General features: G+C 34.2%; 3 protein-coding genes and 1 long non-coding RNA gene across 6 annotated transcripts; 3 read left to right on the forward strand and 1 right to left on the reverse strand.

Annotated features, from left to right (window-relative positions):
- LOC109334411 (receptor-like protein kinase THESEUS 1) lies at window positions 2,435–7,551 on the forward strand. The gene is made up of 2 exons (XM_019570174.1): window positions 2,435–2,649; window positions 2,779–7,551. The coding sequence occupies exon 2, from the start codon at window positions 2,858–2,860 to the stop codon at window positions 7,283–7,285; it is 4,428 nt and encodes a 1,475-aa protein (XP_019425719.1). The 5' UTR covers window positions 2,435–2,649; window positions 2,779–2,857; the 3' UTR covers window positions 7,286–7,551.
- LOC109334410 lies at window positions 8,369–10,486 on the forward strand. Of its 2 annotated transcripts, XM_019570172.1 has the most exons (5): window positions 8,369–8,521; window positions 9,211–9,281; window positions 9,619–9,705; window positions 10,214–10,267; window positions 10,382–10,486. In XM_019570172.1, exons 1-4 carry the CDS (start codon window positions 8,416–8,418, stop codon window positions 10,241–10,243), a joined length of 294 nt encoding a protein of 97 aa, XP_019425717.1. In that variant the 5' UTR covers window positions 8,369–8,415; the 3' UTR covers window positions 10,244–10,267; window positions 10,382–10,486. The 2 variants fall into 2 exon arrangements, with proteins under 2 accessions (XP_019425717.1, XP_019425718.1); XM_019570173.1 differs by lacking the exons at window positions 10,214–10,267; window positions 10,382–10,486 and adding an exon at window positions 10,084–10,104.
- LOC109334412 lies at window positions 8,859–9,204 on the reverse strand. The gene is made up of 2 exons (XR_002106097.1): window positions 9,092–9,204; window positions 8,859–9,007 (listed from the first exon to the last, which is right to left on the reverse strand). It is a non-coding gene; the product is annotated as an uncharacterized LOC109334412 (long non-coding RNA).
- Window positions 11,426–19,672, forward strand: LOC109334675 (probable ADP-ribosylation factor GTPase-activating protein AGD5). 2 transcript variants are annotated; one of them, XM_019570561.1, is made up of 11 exons: window positions 11,426–11,501; window positions 15,110–15,168; window positions 15,343–15,433; window positions 16,538–16,592; window positions 16,704–16,794; window positions 16,909–17,134; window positions 17,450–17,672; window positions 17,815–17,993; window positions 18,237–18,470; window positions 18,555–18,613; window positions 19,149–19,672. In XM_019570561.1, exons 3-11 carry the CDS (start codon window positions 15,386–15,388, stop codon window positions 19,303–19,305), a joined length of 1,272 nt encoding a protein of 423 aa, XP_019426106.1. In that variant the 5' UTR covers window positions 11,426–11,501; window positions 15,110–15,168; window positions 15,343–15,385; the 3' UTR covers window positions 19,306–19,672. The 2 variants fall into 2 exon arrangements, with proteins under 2 accessions (XP_019426106.1, XP_019426105.1); XM_019570560.1 differs by lacking the exon at window positions 11,426–11,501 and adding an exon at window positions 13,343–13,485 and having other exon boundaries at window positions 19,149–19,668.

Raw genomic sequence — 20,235 nt, forward strand, 5'->3', positions numbered from 1 at the left:
TCTCACTTTTTTTTTGGTAAATAACTAATTTATTTTGGGTTTCGTGACTGCCCCTCCTAATAAGTGTTGTTTATAGAAATTCAATCACTGACCTCGAAGATACAATAAAACCTTACACTACTAGACCAATATCTTGTTGGTAAGTAGAATGGTATTGAATCAAATTAACCTTAACATATTTTTTTGAAGGCCCAACCTATGTCCAAAGGCCCCACAAAAATTGTGAATATATTTATTGTTTCAAAAAGTGTTACTCAATAATATTGGTTGGAAAAAATATTTCAGTCAAAAATTTAATAATTAAATATTTTTTTGACCAATCAGTAACATTGAACTAACACAATTTGTAGGATTATTCCCACAAAAACCACACAAATAACTATTTACCATTGACATATGCAAATATGTTTGGTTAGATATGATTTGATAGGCCAAAAATATGAAGGGCTTCCTTTGCCTTCGGCTTAGAAGGCCCTAAAACGAACTATTAGCTAAATGGTAAGGTATGCTCCAAATAATTAGTTTGTTCTCACTCTAGTTTCATGCTACTTTATAAAATAGAAAGTTGGGAGAAAAAGAAGTAGGGGAGAGAATTTTAAGAGAAATAATTTATTTCTCTCCTATGATTTAGAGGAGTGTATAAGAAGAGAGAGATAAATGTACAATGAGACTCATACAATTTGTTTATCCCCTCAAATAACGAGAAAATGGAAGAGATGATTAAAATAGATCTTTCTCTTCTCTTTCTTTTCTTTTTATCTAAAACCAAACAATATAAAAACTAATCTACTTCTTATATCTCTCTTTTCAGTCTCTTTCTTACATATTTCTCTCTTATTATTTTCTTTTGTATAACCAAATGAAACATTAGTATTCATGTTCTCTTCTAATTGTGATTCGAACATTTAAATCGTGACACCAATTTAGAAAGTGTCGGAAATTAAAACTAACATGTAAATAAGACAACATCGATAACAATTAATTGATTAATTGAGTAGTGTTAATCAATTAACTGGTTAGAAAAGCAAGTGAAGCGTTGACTTAAACAATTCTTGTAATTGACACGTTTACACATTGAAATTGTTTTACAACATGTGTTTATTAGTTTGTTAGTTAGGTAAGTTCATTAAGTTATTACTTATTCATGTACTATAAATAAAGTTTTTTCATGTCTAGATCAAAAATGAGAAATATCCATAATATACTTCTTTAAGCTTTCATAATAGTCAAAGCTAATCTTATAAAATATGAGTTAGACATTAAATCAAAAGAGGTCCAAAATTAAGTTTAATTGGTTAAACTATTTTGGTAGAACTGAATGACATAGTATATAATTATATGTAATTGCAAAATTAAATATAACTAAATAATTATGTACAAATATATTAAAGTAATATTTCTTTATTTTTTGGACTGAAATGATATAAAATATGAAGTAATGGTTTATTTGACTTTAACATGATCTGACTGAATTTTCCACATGTCAATAGTTATTATTTCCTCAAATTTCCTTTATATAGATTTTAAAATGAATTTGCATTTTTAATATTTATAAGTTTTTTGCATATATTTTATGCACAACAGTTGTACATATTCTCAAGTCTTACCAAAAGAGAATCAGCGCCTTCATTCACGGCCTCAACGCCGATGTTTGCTGTGTGGCGTTGTTTTCACGTTCAATAACAAATATTTCCTCTTCTATTCCATCCACAATTTTGTTATATACTTAAACAACAACTAATATAATAAAAAAGTTTATCTCTTTTAGAGTGAATAACTATCTCTTTTATAAAGTGTTGTTCGTAAAAATCGAAACTTTAATATTTATAAATCTGAAAAGTCTAATATTACATGACCAACGTATTATATCGACTCCTAGTTAATCTATTCATATCTCCAACACCGTCAGGAAAGGTATCAATCCCGTATCTGGAAGCCGCGTTTATGTGGGACCCATATATCTTTGATCCCACCGCACCAATAATTCTCTTCCAACTCACGTTCTATAGTGTTTTTTAGTTTTTTCATTTTAAAAAATCAAAACTATATTCTGTTAAATAAATTAGAATCTTTTGAGAATGAAATAGGCTGAATTTAGAAATCCACACCCCAGCATCCTCAACAAACAGCTGGTTTTACATGCAGCACTAGTAGTCAACGCAATTAGTAAAAGTCTCGTAAAGAGAATAAATCAAATAAAAATTAATTTCATTCTTAAAAAACAAAACAACATACAAAAATAATAAAGAATAATTAAAGATCAATATTTTGTTAATAAAGATAATTGTTGGACATATGACTCAGTTATTATTGAGATAAAAGGTTGTTTTCGTTATAATAATTTACCCTTAACATATTAGTTGTTGTAATAACTTAGCTTTAAAAAGAATATTGAATTTTCATAGACATTTTTTTAATTGATGTGGGGTCCTTTTTTCTGATGAAGATGACAGCTTAATGAACAGGCTGGAAAAGGGTATTTGCAGTAACACTAAAAAAGTGAACTTGATGATTGATAATTGTATTTTTAGTGTTCAAAACTTAACTGTTTGTTTCATACTCTTAGAAACTTAGTCCACTTTTCTGTTCACTTTGGCTTTGTTACCACATTATTCTCATTTTGCTCCTTCCACAATCACAACCATAAAGGTAAACAAACCAAAACTAGATTTACTTGTGTTATGTTGTGTTACTAGAATCCTAGTATTTTGTCCTTTTGGTTTTAACTTTAATGTCTGGTTCTGTGCATTGAGTTTGATAGATCCAATGTTGGTGCAGGTTTTGTATTGTGTTTTGTGATTTGAAGTTAAGGGTATTGCTTAGAATCTGTTTATGGATTGGTATTGAGCTACAATCAATGGTATTATTGGTGGTGATGATGAAACTTGTAAAGTTGGTTTCTTCCTTTTTGGGTGTTTTTCTGTTTTTGGTTAATGCATCATTTGCCTTGTACACTCCCCTTGATAATTATCTTATTGCTTGTGGTTCCTCCCAAAACATCACCTTTCAAGGTCACACTTTTGTTCCTGACTCACAACATTCTTCACTTGTGTCCAAAACTGAGAATTCTATTGTTGTTACTTCCAATTCTAAAGTTGTTCCATTTCCAATCTATCAATCAGTTAGGATTTTCACTGAGAAATCATCTTACACATTTGAAATTGAGCAAGAAGGGAGACACTGGGTTAGGTTATATTTTTATCCTGTTCCGAACTCTGGCCATGATTTGAATTCTGCTGCTATAACAGTTGTTACTGATGATTTTGTTCTCTTGAGCAACTTCACCTTTAGGAACTATAAAGGTTCTTATATGTTTAAGGAGTATGCCATCAATGTTACCTCTGAAACCTTGACTCTCACCTTTATTCCTTCAATTGGTTCGGTAGCGTTTGTCAATGCAATCGAAGTTGTGTCGATGCCAGATGAGCTGTTTTTTGATCAGGCATTGGCCCTTCACCCACCAGCCCCATTTAGTGGCCTTTCTGAACTCGCTTTTGAAACCGTGTACCGCTTAAATATAGGTGGTTCCTTTCTTAATGCCCAGAATGACACCCTGGGAAGGACTTGGGACAATGACCTGAAATACCTTCATGTGAACAGCTCAGTCACTAACGTGTCAGTCAGTCCGTCCAACATTAAGTATCCGAAAGGCGTTACGGCTGAGACAGCACCAAATTCGGTCTATGCCACTGCTGAAGCAATGGGGAATGCAAATGTAGCCAATTCTAATTTCAACATTACTTGGGTCTTTCCTGTCGATCGCAACTTCTCCTATTTTATTCGGTTGCACTTTTGTGATATTATGAGCAAGTCACTCAACACATTAGTGTTCAATGTATACATAAATAATGACACAGCTCTTGGAAGCCTTGACCTCTCGTCGATAACTAATGACTTGGCCGTGCCTTACTACAAGGACTTTGTTTCAAATGCCTCGGTAGAGTCTGACAATTTGACAGTTAGTGTTGGTCCTGATACAATGGCAGACATCACAAATGCCACTATGAGTGGACTGGAGATAATGAAGATCAGCAATGCATTGAAGAGCTTGGATGGGTTTTCTTCGGTTGAAAGTTTCCTTCCTAGTTCATCATCAAAGAAGAACAAGATAGGAATAATAGTTGGTTGTGTTGTTGGGGCTGTAGCTGCTATAGCATTTGTTGGTTTGTGTTATTTCTGCTTGGTGCAACGCAATTCAAAGTCTACTCAACAGGGTCGTCCGTTGCTGTCTTTACCCTTATACGGTAACTCTCAGACTATGACAAAGATGTCAACAATTTCACAGAAGAGTGGAACTGCAAGCTGCATTTCTTTATCTTCAATAAATCTTGGAAGGGTCTTCACTTTCCAAGAAATCTTAGATGCAAGCAACAAATTTGATGAGAGGCTGCTTCTAGGTGTTGGCGGTTTTGGCAGGGTTTATAAGGGAACACTTGAAGATGGGACTAATGTAGCTGTTAAAAGGGGGAACCCCAGATCTGAACAAGGTATTGCTGAATTCAGAACAGAAATTGAAATGTTATCCAAGCTTCGCCATCGTCATCTTGTGTCTCTCATTGGTTATTGCGATGAGAGATCAGAAATGATTCTTGTCTATGAATGCATGGCTAATGGACCCCTCAGGAGTCATTTGTATGGAACAGATCTGCCGCCTCTATCATGGAAGCAACGGCTCGAAATTTGCATTGGAGCAGCTAGAGGCCTTCATTATCTCCACACCGGTGCATCTCAAAGCATCATTCACCGTGATGTTAAGACAACAAACATCCTCTTAGATGATAACTTTGTTGCTAAAGTTGCTGATTTCGGCCTCTCCAAAACTGGTCCTGCTCTCGATCAGACTCATGTGAGCACTGCTGTTAAAGGTAGTTTTGGCTATCTTGATCCCGAATACTTTAGAAGGCAACAGCTCCAACATTCTTCACTTGTGTCCAAAACTGAGAATTCTATTGTTGTTACTTCCAATTCTAAAGTTGTTCCATTTCCAATCTATCAATCAGTTAGGATTTTCACTGAGAAATCATCTTACACATTTGAAATTGAGCAAGAAGGGAGACACTGGGTTAGGTTATATTTTTATCCTGTTCCGAACTCTGGCCATGATTTGAATTCTGCTGCTATAACAGTTGTTACTGATGATTTTGTTCTCTTGAGCAACTTCACCTTTAGGAACTATAAAGGTTCTTATATGTTTAAGGAGTATGCCATCAATGTTACCTCTGAAACCTTGACTCTCACCTTTATTCCTTCAATTGGTTCGGTAGCGTTTGTCAATGCAATCGAAGTTGTGTCGATGCCAGATGAGCTGTTTTTTGATCAGGCATTGGCCCTTCACCCACCAGCCCCATTTAGTGGCCTTTCTGAACTCGCTTTTGAAACCGTGTACCGCTTAAATATAGGTGGTTCCTTTCTTAATGCCCAGAATGACACCCTGGGAAGGACTTGGGACAATGACCTGAAATACCTTCATGTGAACAGCTCAGTCACTAACGTGTCAGTCAGTCCGTCCAACATTAAGTATCCGAAAGGCGTTACGGCTGAGACAGCACCAAATTCGGTCTATGCCACTGCTGAAGCAATGGGGAATGCAAATGTAGCCAATTCTAATTTCAACATTACTTGGGTCTTTCCTGTCGATCGCAACTTCTCCTATTTTATTCGGTTGCACTTTTGTGATATTATGAGCAAGTCACTCAACACATTAGTGTTCAATGTATACATAAATAATGACACAGCTCTTGGAAGCCTTGACCTCTCGTCGATAACTAATGACTTGGCCGTGCCTTACTACAAGGACTTTGTTTCAAATGCCTCGGTAGAGTCTGACAATTTGACAGTTAGTGTTGGTCCTGATACAATGGCAGACATCACAAATGCCACTATGAGTGGACTGGAGATAATGAAGATCAGCAATGCATTGAAGAGCTTGGATGGGTTTTCTTCGGTTGAAAGTTTCCTTCCTAGTTCATCATCAAAGAAGAACAAGATAGGAATAATAGTTGGTTGTGTTGTTGGGGCTGTAGCTGCTATAGCATTTGTTGGTTTGTGTTATTTCTGCTTGGTGCAACGCAATTCAAAGTCTACTCAACAGGGTCGTCCGTTGCTGTCTTTACCCTTATACGGTAACTCTCAGACTATGACAAAGATGTCAACAATTTCACAGAAGAGTGGAACTGCAAGCTGCATTTCTTTATCTTCAATAAATCTTGGAAGGGTCTTCACTTTCCAAGAAATCTTAGATGCAAGCAACAAATTTGATGAGAGGCTGCTTCTAGGTGTTGGCGGTTTTGGCAGGGTTTATAAGGGAACACTTGAAGATGGGACTAATGTAGCTGTTAAAAGGGGGAACCCCAGATCTGAACAAGGTATTGCTGAATTCAGAACAGAAATTGAAATGTTATCCAAGCTTCGCCATCGTCATCTTGTGTCTCTCATTGGTTATTGCGATGAGAGATCAGAAATGATTCTTGTCTATGAATGCATGGCTAATGGACCCCTCAGGAGTCATTTGTATGGAACAGATCTGCCGCCTCTATCATGGAAGCAACGGCTCGAAATTTGCATTGGAGCAGCTAGAGGCCTTCATTATCTCCACACCGGTGCATCTCAAAGCATCATTCACCGTGATGTTAAGACAACAAACATCCTCTTAGATGATAACTTTGTTGCTAAAGTTGCTGATTTCGGCCTCTCCAAAACTGGTCCTGCTCTCGATCAGACTCATGTGAGCACTGCTGTTAAAGGTAGTTTTGGCTATCTTGATCCCGAATACTTTAGAAGGCAACAGCTCACAGAGAAGTCAGATGTGTATTCATTTGGAGTAGTTTTAATGGAAGTGTTATGCACAAGACCTGCCTTGAATCCCGTCCTTCCTCGGGATCAGGTTAACATAGCCGAGTGGGCAATGAGCTGGCAGAAAAAAGGCATGCTTGATCAAATCATGGATCAAAAACTGATAGGGAGTGTGAATCCTGCTTCTCTTAAGAAGTTCGGCGAAACCGCTGAGAAGTGTTTGGCCGAGTATGGCGTGGATAGGCCGTCTATGGGAGATGTCTTATGGAATCTTGAATATGCTTTGCAGCTCCAAGAGACTGCCTCATCAGCACTCATGGAACCTGAAGATAACAGCACAAACCACATCACAGGAATTCAGCTGACAACTCTTCAGAATTTCGACAACAGCGTTAGTATGATTGATGGAGAAAACTCCGCCACGGATGATGATGCAGAAGATGCTGCCACAAGTGCAGTGTTCTCACAGTTAGTGAATCCTCATGGAAGATGAGATATTGTGTATCTTTGATTCTAGCATTGGGCCATAAAGTCTCCTTGATTATTTCTCATTTTGTTGATGCTTTTGTAATTCATTCTCTTTGTCATAAACAAGTTATAAGTGATGTAGTTTTAGAAATTGTATGTATTTTATCCATAAAATTCTGTTGTAACTTTATATAAACAAATTAGGAGTTCAACCCCACTAGTTGCTACATGCAACAAAAATATTTCTTCTGAAAATGAATAAACTATACTTCAGCAAATAAGGTATTGTTTTTCTTAGATAATTGTCATAAGGAGATGGTTATTTTCTCCCTATACTGATCTAGAAGTAAATAAAAATGAACTTGAAGAAGTAAACATGATTTTGAATTAACTTGTTCAGTACATTCGTTTTCCCAGCTATAAAATATCTACATATAATTTCATAGTAATTGAGTTAAAACTCCTTTCTCAAACATTATTTTACTTCAACATGATAAGTTTTTTTTTTTGCTTTCTAAGTAATATGCAAATACTTATTCCAAGAGATAAACCATTCAACAAAAAATTTAGAGTAAATATACAATTTACTATCTATCTTACCAGTTTAGTCCTAAAAAAACTTAAAATGGTCCAAAAAATTTCAAATGTGTGTCAAATTAGTCATTTTTAGCATGTTTTACAATATTTGGTGAGATTAATTTGATTCCAAAAAAGACTAATTTGACCCACATTTGAAAACTTTTGAGACCAGTCTAAGTCTTTTCTTTTTTTTGAAAGAGTAAACTGGTAGGGTAAAAAAACACACGGAATAAAATGAATATTTACTCAAAAATATATTAGCATTTTTTGTTACATTTTCACTATTTTTTTTGTACTACTAAGTATTTCTTTATCTTTTTTTTTGTAATTAATTAATTCCTCTTTGAGTTTGTCGGTGCACATTTTGTCTTTGAAACATAGTGAAAGAACAAGATTGGTAACAAGAAATAAAACTGAATGAAGGAAAAAAAAACACATTTTTAAAAAACATTTTAATAAACAAAATAATTTAATTTTCTCCTTTCGCGTTTTATTTATTCATAAAAAATAAATAGCCAGATTAGTTTATTCTGTGTAGTGGCTCGTATCAAAGCTTAGAATCAAAGAAGTGTAACCATGGCGGCGTGGACTATAGCGGCTCGCCAAGGCTCCATTATCGCTCGAGTCTCGTCACCAAAACCCTCTTCCCTTGTTCCACGGCGTCGCATGTCTGGTGGTGGAGGTTCTCTTTAACCACTACCCTTTTCATATTTCTTATTCTTGTATTTTTTGTTATGTTTATTAATAACTTGTTTACTCCAAAGTTCAAATCTTTCAATCTAATCTAATTCACACAGCAATTGGGTATTTGAAAATTTCAACTTTACCCAAATGTATTGTTAATTTGACTTAAAGTTGGGTTTTTTACATATCATAAGTTGTAGAAACTGCATTGAGTTTTGACTTAGTTATACTTGGATCTTTGCTATTTGGGTAGTCATTGAGCACTGGTTGTTATGATCTACTCAAAATTCATAATTCATCATACATGATTTTATCAAAATTTCAAAAAAAGTATATATTTTATTGTATACTTTTTTATGCCTTTGAGGTTTGATGGAATGGTTGTGCAAACTGACTTATGGTTTTCAACAATTAGAAAAGTTCAGATTCATAATTTGCATAGTGTGCTTTCTTAAGCTATGGAACTTGATGTGCTAAAAATTGGCTGAAAGATTAAGTATAAACCACTGGTGCAAGGTGGAGTGATTAGTGATGTTAAATTTTTGCCCCCGAATTACCGAAGAATCACTTAAAGATTAAGTATAAACCACTGGTGCAAGGTGGAGTGATTAGGGATGTTAAATTTTTGCCCCCGAATTACCGAAGAATCACTTACCTATACTAGTTTGATTCTTTGGCATGTTGCAGATCATCATGGACCTCCAAGGGTGAACATTTGGGAGGACCCCACGAGTCCATCTAAGTGGAAAGAAGAACATGTGAGTTACTTTAGAATTCAAGGAACCATTGTTGTATTGACTTCATTTTCGTATTGCCAAGTATATACAGCTTTATAGGTATCTTTCAACTTCCAAGCATATACCCTTTTATCGTTCTGTCTAAAACATACACTCATCGGGTATAGAAGAACCTAAACTAGTATTACTAGTCCAGTTTGTTGGAAAGACTGATTTTCCAGTGAACTATTGGTAAGTGGCAATGGAGAAGCTTGAGTAATGCCACTCTTGAACATTTCGGTCACCAAATGACTTCTTTTCTCCGAGATTTATTCATGCTAAAGTATTGAGTTTTTGACTTAATTTTCTGTGGTTGCAGTTTGTGATTGCTTCTTTGTCTGGATGGGGTTTACTCTTCTATGGTGGTTACAAGCTCTTCAGTGGAGGCAAGGGCAAAACGGAAGAGGTAACTAAGTTCCCGTTTATCGGAAATTTACAATTTATGGTTGCTTCTTCATGCTGGATTTGCAGGGAGCATTTACCGCATTCTTGTCTTGATTTTACTTGATAATAAAGCTCATGCTTATTTCATTTTTTTATAAGCTCATTTTATATCTTTTAGGTAATAAGCAATATCAGCCAAGGTAGCCTTTCGCTTTCTGCATCCAAATCTGAATTCTCTAAAACAAATTAACTGGCTTTGATATTCCTGTTTTGTGATTTTCTTTCTTCATTTGATTGAAGTTTTCAAGCATTCTTGTATTACAATTCATATAGTTAAATGTGCAAAATATAACTCCCTTGATAAGGCTAGATGTATAAGATACTCATATATCATTCACAAGTTTAATTTTTCGGTACTTTGTGCATCATATTCATACATATTCCCTTTGATTTTGCAAGTGACTTATTTTGCTTCTTACAATGAGTATGAAACTCTCTCACCAATTCTTATTTGCCATGTCTTACTGCAGAAAGTTGGAGAAACACCAAGCAAAGCTTGATGTTATGGTATTAGTTGCAGAAAGTATGTTACAAGTTATAACATCTGCTAATAAGATACTCCTGTTTTGGGCAGTTTTAGTGGCTTGTATTGTTCATGACCCTTTTGAACTCTATTGATGTTATGGTATTTTTCATATTGTGTTTATCTTCTCTAGTAATAATTCAAGCATTTTGTGGAATAGGGGCCTTAAGTTAGCACTTCAAATTTTGGTTTTGTAACTTAATTGTTGTGTGATTCTAATCAACCCCTCATTCAAAAAAAAAATCAGCACCAATTTTTGGCTTCAAGAAGCATACAGCCCCATATTTATAAAACAAGTTATCAGTGACTTAAAAAACCTACTCCACATCTATTTGAGTCATATGTTCTATGAAAATCTAATGGGTCATGTAATTTAAATTAGTCAGTAGATCTGAATCATTAAATTTTTATAGAATGAATGACTAAGATGTGGAATAAGTTTTTTTAACTTACTCTTAGAGTAAGTGGATCTCATATCTATTTATAAATTTTAAAATTGGCTTTTCATTTTGATAAAATTTTATTTTATATAGCTTTTATACTATTCAACATTTCTGAAATACTTTCAACCCATGAAGGATTCTACGGTCTACTATGGATACACATTTGTTGTCCCATATTTTGTGTCACTTCATGTCCCATGAGCATGTGACTGGTCAGGAAAAATATATTTAAGTTAAAATTTAATTAGTAAATATTTTTCTGACCAATTATAAGCTCATGGTACATGGAGTGACACAAAGTGTGGGGCAGCAGATGTACTTCCGTCTACAAGCATGTAGGAAAAAGAAAAATATTGCAGTGTACTAAAAAGAATTTGGCATTTTTTGCAATAATTAAAATAAAACAGATCAATCATAAGACTTAAGCATGATAGCACCAATTATACAAACTTGATTAACAATACCTTAACATTGCTTTCTTTATTAACATCTCTATAATGAAAACAATCAAAGGACAAATAGTCCAATGATTAAGACTAGTTAACTGAATTGAATATTATCATTTAGGTATCTTTTTATAGACTTGGGTGCAAATGGAAACAAAAAATTTGCAACCATAAAGGTCACATGGACCTTCACCTACTCCATGCCACTTATTATTAGGTGGACTAAATATAATCTTATCCTAAGTGCCCTTCACTCATTAGGACATAGCATCTAATTCATCAAATAATTATTAAGGTTTGGCTAGCTAATTTTTCTTGTCCTTCAATTAAGTCTTCAAAAGCAGCTTATAATACCTTGGACATTGAACTTTATTTATTATCATATGTATGTGGAGAAGAAAAAAGACAAGGGCAAAAGAGGTTTTCCTCCAACTTTTCTGAAGTGAGTTTGCTAAAAAAATATTATTTCAGACTTAAATAAAAAATATTCTTGTCTTTTTTATATAATCACGGTATTCTCTTACCATATTGTGAACTAATCTCATACAAAATATACGATTGTCTCTCCCAATAAATATTGATTCTTATATTTGAATTTTTGATTTTTTATATCACTATCCTCATTTTTGCACCAAAAAAGTTGACAACAGCAGCGTGACAAATAAGGTTTAGTCATTAATATTGAGATAACGAACACCTTACGTGGAATCATGCCACGATCCAGATTCCAGACTTTAGTGGAAAATTAGGTGTCTTCCTCCTTTATCCATCTTTATCATTCTACAAGGAAATAAATTGAATTAGGATGTGAATTATAATTCTGAATTCCATGAAATTAGCGAGATAGTGTGATATTAGTAACAATGGGTATAAGCTAATTATTTTTTAAACCCATTTCATATATACAGTTTGAGCAAGACTCGACCCTACCCTATCTGTTTATCCAGTTTGGTCTGACATGTTCAAGTATAAATATGATCGATATCATCTGATGTAGGATTATGTTTAAAAATTAGACCTAAATAATATTTAGGGTTATATAAGAGATATATATGACCTGACATAACTCATCTCATGATCGCTTATTCGTCACGTTTGTACGTACTTATTCGATTGTGTACAAAAAATGTTATATTTTTGACCAAAAATATTATTGATTCTCTCATTTATTTCGTCAAGTATACATATATGTAATGATTAACAAATATATACATATCATTTTATATGTCAACTTACATATCTGTACTAATGAATATTGGGAAGATTTTATCTAAAATATATGTGCAATATATTTAATCAGATGTACATTAGGTTTAAGTTCAAAAGCCAATCCGATTGACGTTTTGGGTCAGGTTAGCCTTCGATTCTAAGGTCTTATTTAGATTAAAAAAAGTAAGTCGACCAATATTTAAAGTTGAATAATTGACATGTCTTACCTAGTCATTCTCATCCAAAGCCATTATTAAGTGGATCATATCTTCTGTCTTAAAAGTGTGTACCATTCATGAATCCATCTACATTTCATTTTTATTGATAAGAAAATATAAAGTTAATACATATTTAATTCTTATTTTACTTTTCTCATCAATAATATATAAAATGATACAAACTTTAAGACAAATGATATGATTCCATTATCAACTCTATAACATAAATTAAATGGGGTAGTCATATTATTCATAAAAACTAATAGTCATACCATAAAAATTTATGATTCCGAGAGATTGTAAAAAAAATAAAAATAAAAAATAAAAGGTAATAAAGTTCTAAGAAAACATTGGTCTAATATTATAAAACTTCATTATATTCTAATATGACAAAAATGTAAATGATTTGATTTTTTTTTTTGTAGAAACAACCATGCATTATGAAAGTAATTAATTACTTAGTAAAATGATGAAAAAACATTATTAACAGTACAAAAAAAGTGAATGAGGAATATATACACATATGTTGTCCCTAACAATTGTGTCATATGCTGTGATTGATTAGAAAAGTAAATAATTATTAATTTTTAACTTAAATATATTTTTTAATCAATTAAAGACAACCGATACATGCACTTAAGCACAATTTGTGGGACAATAGACCTGCTCCATTTCCATTTAGATATTTCTTTCCCTCTTCTTATTGTTTTTGACTCTCAAATTAATTATTTAATAATCAGAGACGAAGTGTTTCAATCAAGAGGACGAAATTGACCTTAGTGGATCTTCGTCTTTCCCTTTCTTCTGTCAACTAATCTTCCAATTCGATTTCACTTTTCGGTAGTACTCATCATGAACCAGAAGGCCAATGTTTCAAAAGAACTCAACGCCAAGCACAAGAAGGTTTCTCATCAAATTTCTTTCGCCACTCTTCTTTTTTAGTTATCTCCGATTTAAAATCTGTAATTCTCCGATTTTTGAATCAATCACCATTTCCTGTGTATAACTCGAGTTTTTGAACGTATAAAGTTTATTTATTTATTCTTTTAATTTACATGGTATACTGTTATATGTGATGTGAGGTTTTTGTGGTAAACTTGATCGGTATCTCAAATTTTTTGTTGTTGTTGTTATAGATGATTTTTCTGCATGTGAATCTGGATTTGGAACTCATAAGTGTCTGAATTATTGGTTTATGTTGTTAGTTGTTATTAGTGTTATTTAGTCTGGTTAAGAAGATGATGTGGTAGAGATAATTCGAGCTGAATCGGGTTGAAGCCAACATTGAATTATGTGAGGTAGGTTGGTCTAGGTTGAGGATCGGCCTCGAAGTGCATAAACATAATAGAATTGTGCTAAGTTCCGGCCTTGGTCCTCTTGGGTGGGTAAGTATAAAGGGACTCTGACGCTTAGGTCAATATTTATATAGGGCAGTCAAGAGATAGCTAGAGAGAGATAATGAGAGGGTAGAGTACAAGATGTGAGATACATCCTGTGCTTAATGGCCTCATCTATTTATACTGATGTGGGTGGATTTAACTTGTTCTGAAGGAAGGTCTAGTAACGTCGTGGTTGAGATCATGCTCCTATCCGGTCAATCAGTCATCTGGTAGACCTATGTCTGGACCTAAGACAGCTCCTGGATGCCCCCGTGGGAGTCTTCTGTTATAAGGTACTCTGTTTGCCGGATCCTAGTCCTGATTGGTCATAATGGACCGGCCTGGATTATGGGCTAGTTTTTGGCCCTATGGTGCTGATCTTCTGGCATTTGGCCAGTCCGTCGACCTTTGGACCGTTTGTGAGTGGTCCAATATGCTATGGACGTGTATGTAGGAACAACTAGTAATATATATATATATATATTTGAGAATTGAGATCTATTATTTTTTCAACATGTGAGCTTAATTTGGATTCTGGTCTATATATAGTATATGTTTGTTCCAGTGTCCCGGCAGAATCACATATCCTGCTGCCATGGTTAACACAAGGATTTAATGATATCTGGATGTAGAATTGATTATTGATATACTTTTTTTAGGACTTATATGTATGAGGTATCCCAATAGGGAAACCTAAATACCCTTTGTCAATATGGGCATGGTGTCAACATATGGGTTAGGATCTTACTTGCCCCCTAGTGTAGGATGTCATATTTATTGGTGGTCATGGATAGTGGGGCTAACCTTGCTTGCCCTAAGTCTTATCAGGTGGGACTGGACCGTCCTTAGTCTTAGTAGGATAAGATTAAGCTGGCTATTATCAGGTTGTTAAACATGACGTCATTATCCTTAGGTTAAGCTGTTAGGCACGGATGTCGAGATTTACTGAGTTTGGGATCAATTAATATGAAAGTTGTAACTTAGGGGGCTCCAAAGGATCTGGTCCACTGGGCCTAGATAATGTCAAACATCTGTCACAATTGTTCTTTCTTGTCAGTTCACATTTGTGTTTGAAAGTTGTCACATTTTCTGTTTTTCATTTCTCCTTTGATGACAATTTTTCTCTATTTTTTACTCGAATTATGCAGATACTGGAAGGGCTTCTTAAATTACCAGACAATAGGGAATGTGCTGATTGCAAAGCTAAGTATGTATTTGGATGGTTCTGAAATTCTGAATGGTCCAGTCAGATCAAATGAATCAAGCATAGAGATACTAACTGGTTCATGAAATGTGGATTGTCTTTGTGTTGGTCATTTTCAGTATTCTTTTATCGTGGTTCATAATCTCCACTAAGTTTCTATGATGATTTATCTTGCAGAGGTCCAAGATGGGCTAGTGTAAATCTTGGCATCTTTATATGCATGCAGTGCTCAGGAATTCATCGAAGTTTGGGGGTACATATTTCAAAGGTGATGTTATGATCCATAGTATGGTGTATGACTGTATGTGCATCTGTTTAACTGTAAAATATTAGGAGTTTTAAGTGCTTGAGATCTATGTGTTCTTTTATAATGCTGCTGATTCTCGAAAGCTTTTAGGTAGATATATCATAAAATATTGAAGAGGGAAATTGAATTTTATGGTGACTCTAGAAAATATAATATTTGAATTTGACAACATAGAGTATATTTATGCACATTGCATGTGTGGCAGCAATGTTAATGTTGCACATAGAGTATACTTATGCACGATGCATGTGTGGCAGCAATGTTAATGTTGCTAGTTGATTCTCTGTACTTAATTATGTTTGTCAGAGATACTGCAATTGGTTTATATGCTTATTTCTCTATTTTTTCTAGCTAATAACAAAGAGAAGGTTTCTAAATGGCTATCATCAATATATTCCTTCTTTAAATGGAAACTTGCATCTTGGTTTAGGGAACATGATCACCTATCCCAAAGCCTGTACCAATTCCCTGTCCCCACCAATTAAAAGTGATACATAAACAAAAAGGAATTTTTTGAAAACAAAATATTACATTTCTATATTACATGCTTAAAGTGGATTGGATCGGGACAGAATTTGGGGATAGGGTACGGGACAGAGGATCTGTATCCCTTGGTTTAGTATAGTGTCTCTCTCAATCTTGTTCTTTTAAAGATTGTATATTTGTAGCCAATCCTAAATAGTGAGGAAAGGCTCTTGTTATTGTTGTATATTTATATATGCACAGTGCTGCTGTAGGGCATTTTTTTTCCAAGTAAAGTCGGACTATTGTAAATTTTTATTAAAGGTGAGAGCCTCGTGAACCCGGCCACCCTTTTGATATATAGTGATAAGCTAATAAATAATTTATTTAGCTCACAAAGTGTTTCAATATGGTTTTGCTACTATACTATTTAAAAATCTCAAGTATTAATACTTGCTCATTTTGATGTGGGATTTGGGAATAACTGAACGTGACTCCTAAACCGTAAATGTTGGTTTCTTGAAATAATTAAAGATCATTTCTTAAAATTCAATCACTTGTCAATATTTTAATATATATTTACTTAATTGCTTTTTCTTGCAGGTTCGTTCTGCAACTCTGGACACTTGGCTTCCAGAGCAAGTTGCATTCATTCAATGTAAGGGACTATGAACAGTCATTAGCTAGTAATTGTTTTGAATTTTGTCGACGTGCATTAGTTATATATTCTACTCATTATATTGGAATTTCTTGTTTTGGTCCTTTACAGCAATGGGAAATGAGAAAGCAAATAGTTATTGGGAAGCAGAATTACCTCCACGTTATGATAGAGTTGGAATTGAGAATTTCATTCGTGCAAAGTATGTCTGATCAACATATTGAATCTGTCTAAATTTTTATTTTTGTACTGTTTGATTTGAAGTATATACATCTTCTTTTGTGCACCTGGTTTCAATCATTGCATTTATTTAAAGGTATGAAGAGAAGAGATGGGTTTCACGGGATGGGAAACCGAAATCACCATCTAGACTGCAGGAAGAGAAAATTCAGTCACATTGGCAGAGGCCTGTGGAAAGAAGCAGTCAAGGTTATGCAGCTGGTTCTGAGATTTCGTTTCAGGAAAGGAAGAAAATCCAACCATCAAATGCAATTCCTGCCACAAGAGTTAGTGTTCCTTCTCCTCCCAAAGGGCCTGATCAGGTAATCATTTTTATTCTCTCCACGTTATTGCTGTTTTGTATATAAACCACTTTCCCCTTATTTTACCTCCACTTATGTGGCATTGCTGTTGTAATGTCTGTTCTCCTGCAAAAAAGTAGTATAAACAAATTAAACATAATACATATCTGTAACATGATAAACTATGATGTTATGAGCAATTAACATAGATGATTCCGGTTATACAACTTTTTTGGTAATAACTAATAAGGAAAATGGATCCCTTTTTATTCTTAAAATCTGGAAATTATTATTGTTTATAGTAATATCTGCATAAAATGATCAATTTGTGAACAGGTAATCCCTATTACCAAACCTCAGCATGTTCAGAAAGTGGAACCAGTAGCACCACAACCACCAGCTGAAACTACAAATCAGGCTACAGATACTGCTCAAAATATTCCTCCAAAAGTTGACTATGCTACAGACCTTTTCAACATGTTGTCTATGGATGGCCCAAGTGAAAATGGCTCAGAAGCAGCTTCTACTGCTGATGATAATAATTGGGCAGGTTTTCAGTGTATGTTTGTGTCCCTTTTCTATCTAAATATATACACAATGGAACCTCCGAAGAAAGTGTAGCTAGACATTTTATTTTTGAAGATTCCCATGCTTATATTGCATATAATTGGATTATAATTTTGTTGCTATAACCCTTTCAGCTTCTGCAGAGGCGTCAACAGCCGAGAAGACTAGTCAGTTGAAACCATTTGAGAGTACTCCCCAATCCGCATCTGGAATTGAGGATCTATTTAAAGATTCACCTTCACTTACCCCAAGCTTAGCTCCTGGAAAACCAGAGAAAGATGTAAAAAATGATATCATGAGCCTCTTCGAGAAGGTATGAATCAATGCTTCCATAGGTTTGATAAGCTTAGTCTTATTTATTGAATATATAAATATAGAATATTCTGTTCTTATTTGAAAAATTGTTCTCCTTTTGTCCTATATACGAGCTACTATCCAAGGAATATATTACAGCAAGTGAATTTATTTGTTGCCCTCCATTGTTAAACGTTCTTTTTTTGGGGGGTGGGGATATTGGAACATGCTTTTACCTGATCGGTGAATTTGATATCTGCAGAGCAATATGGTTTCTCCATTTGCAATGCATCAACAGCAGCTGGCCATGCTAGCACAGCAACAGTCTCTTATAATGGCTGCTGCAACTAAGTCTACTGCTGGGAATCCCATATATACTGCTAGTACACAACATCCCAGCTCCAATATTCCTGGACAGAATTGGCCAGCTGCGGGATACCCGATTTATGGAGTAGCGCCCATGGTTGGTCAGGGAGAGCTGCAGAACCTTATGCAGGTAATAGCTCCAGTGAGCCAAAAGTTAATTGATTAACGACATGTTTTTGTGTCCAGAAACTTATTTTTCTTCTTTCTGGGTCAGACTAGGAACATGACTCCAGCACATCCACCAGTGAGCTCTGTCCAATATCCTTCATCTGGGTACGGCATTAGTTAGTGTTTTTAAAGTGAATTAATATCAGTTTGGTTAATTACCTGATTTTGACCCATAGAATTTCTGAATAATCCTATTGGTGCCAATCAACTTTGTTCTATAAGCCAAAATGAAGGAGAGTTACTTGTAGACTGTTGTGCCATAAGGATATTTTGGGTTTTGTTTCCATTCCAACCATTATGACTTTAAAAAGAGATCTCCGTTCAAATAGAATTTTCATTTCATAGTAGTTAAGGCTGGTGCCCATCAGACATTATTTTGTTTCAAGAACATGCCAAAAAATTTCATGGATTGTGTCATCTTTTGATGTAGCTCATGTTACAAACCAGTCATTGATCTACAAACCTTTTAATAATGTAAAGTTGTCTTGTGCGATTTCATTAATTTAAATCAAACCTTTATTATATAGGCTATATTCTCTATTACAGTACTTTATAGTTTATACATAATTTCTATAAATATACAAAAATGTTACTCCCTACTGCATCAACTGTGTTAAGCCAAGTTGCCATTTTTTTGCAGTTTTTATTCTTTGGGGCAAGTTGCTCCGGTTAATGGAATGATGACAGCCGGAGCGAATAAACCTCAGTCAGCAGCACCAGTGTCATCAACTACTTCACAGTCTGCAAAGGATTATGATTTTTCCTCCTTAACACAAGGGATGTTTGCGAAACAATGATCCGTCTTTTGTTGGACAAGGATGGCGACAACATATACCACCATAAAAGATTACTTGAAATTACAGGGAAGTGCACTTTCTTTTTCAATTTTCCCATTCCCTTTGGCTGTAAACCAATTGTAGAGCTAGTCCAGTTTTTACCTCCTTATTTCTGGTGATTGCTTCATTTGTATCAGTTAGGATTATTCAGCATTCAAGGTAAAAATGACATTTATTATATATTTCTTATTTTGCTTCCATATCTTATATATGATGGTAATTATAGCCATCATGTTTGGTCTTTCTTAAGCCATATGATGAATTTATAATAATGTAGAGGATATTTTAATCAATGGTTTGTTAATGAACATGATGTTGTTCGATCCATATAGCCGACTGAGATAAAGGCTTGTTTCTTCTTGTTGTAGAAGATATTTTAATTTTAATGATATATTTCAACTTTTTAATGTTTTTGTTAACTTTGTCTTTCTTAAGATGCCATTTACTTGTATTGAATCACATTACTTGATCATAAATGAAGTGGTAGCAGTTTTGATTGCTGTTTTATGACTTATATTAATGTTGATTATTAACTGGTGTGCCAACATAATAATACTATTATGATAGTTTTACTATTTTAATAATGAGAAAAAAATGTATTCAGTGACAGTGTATGTATGAGTTTTATAACATGTTAATATAAATCTTTACACTGATATATATTTTACACTCTTTAATATTTTACACTCTTTAATAATTAACAGCACGATATTCAGGATGTAAACTACTGGTCTATTAGCCAACATAGACAAATTATGTGATTTAAGATGGAGGAGAACTAATGATGGTGAAGATGAAAATTTTGAGGACTAAAAGTTATAACAAAAATATATTAAAATCAATCATAAAAATGAGATCAAAAGTGTAATTTAACCCTTTTTCAAATATAAC

Source organism: Lupinus angustifolius, chromosome LG19 (genome assembly GCF_001865875.1).
Source record: "Lupinus angustifolius cultivar Tanjil chromosome LG19, LupAngTanjil_v1.0, whole genome shotgun sequence".
NCBI classification, from domain to species: Eukaryota; Viridiplantae; Streptophyta; class Magnoliopsida; order Fabales; family Fabaceae; genus Lupinus; species Lupinus angustifolius.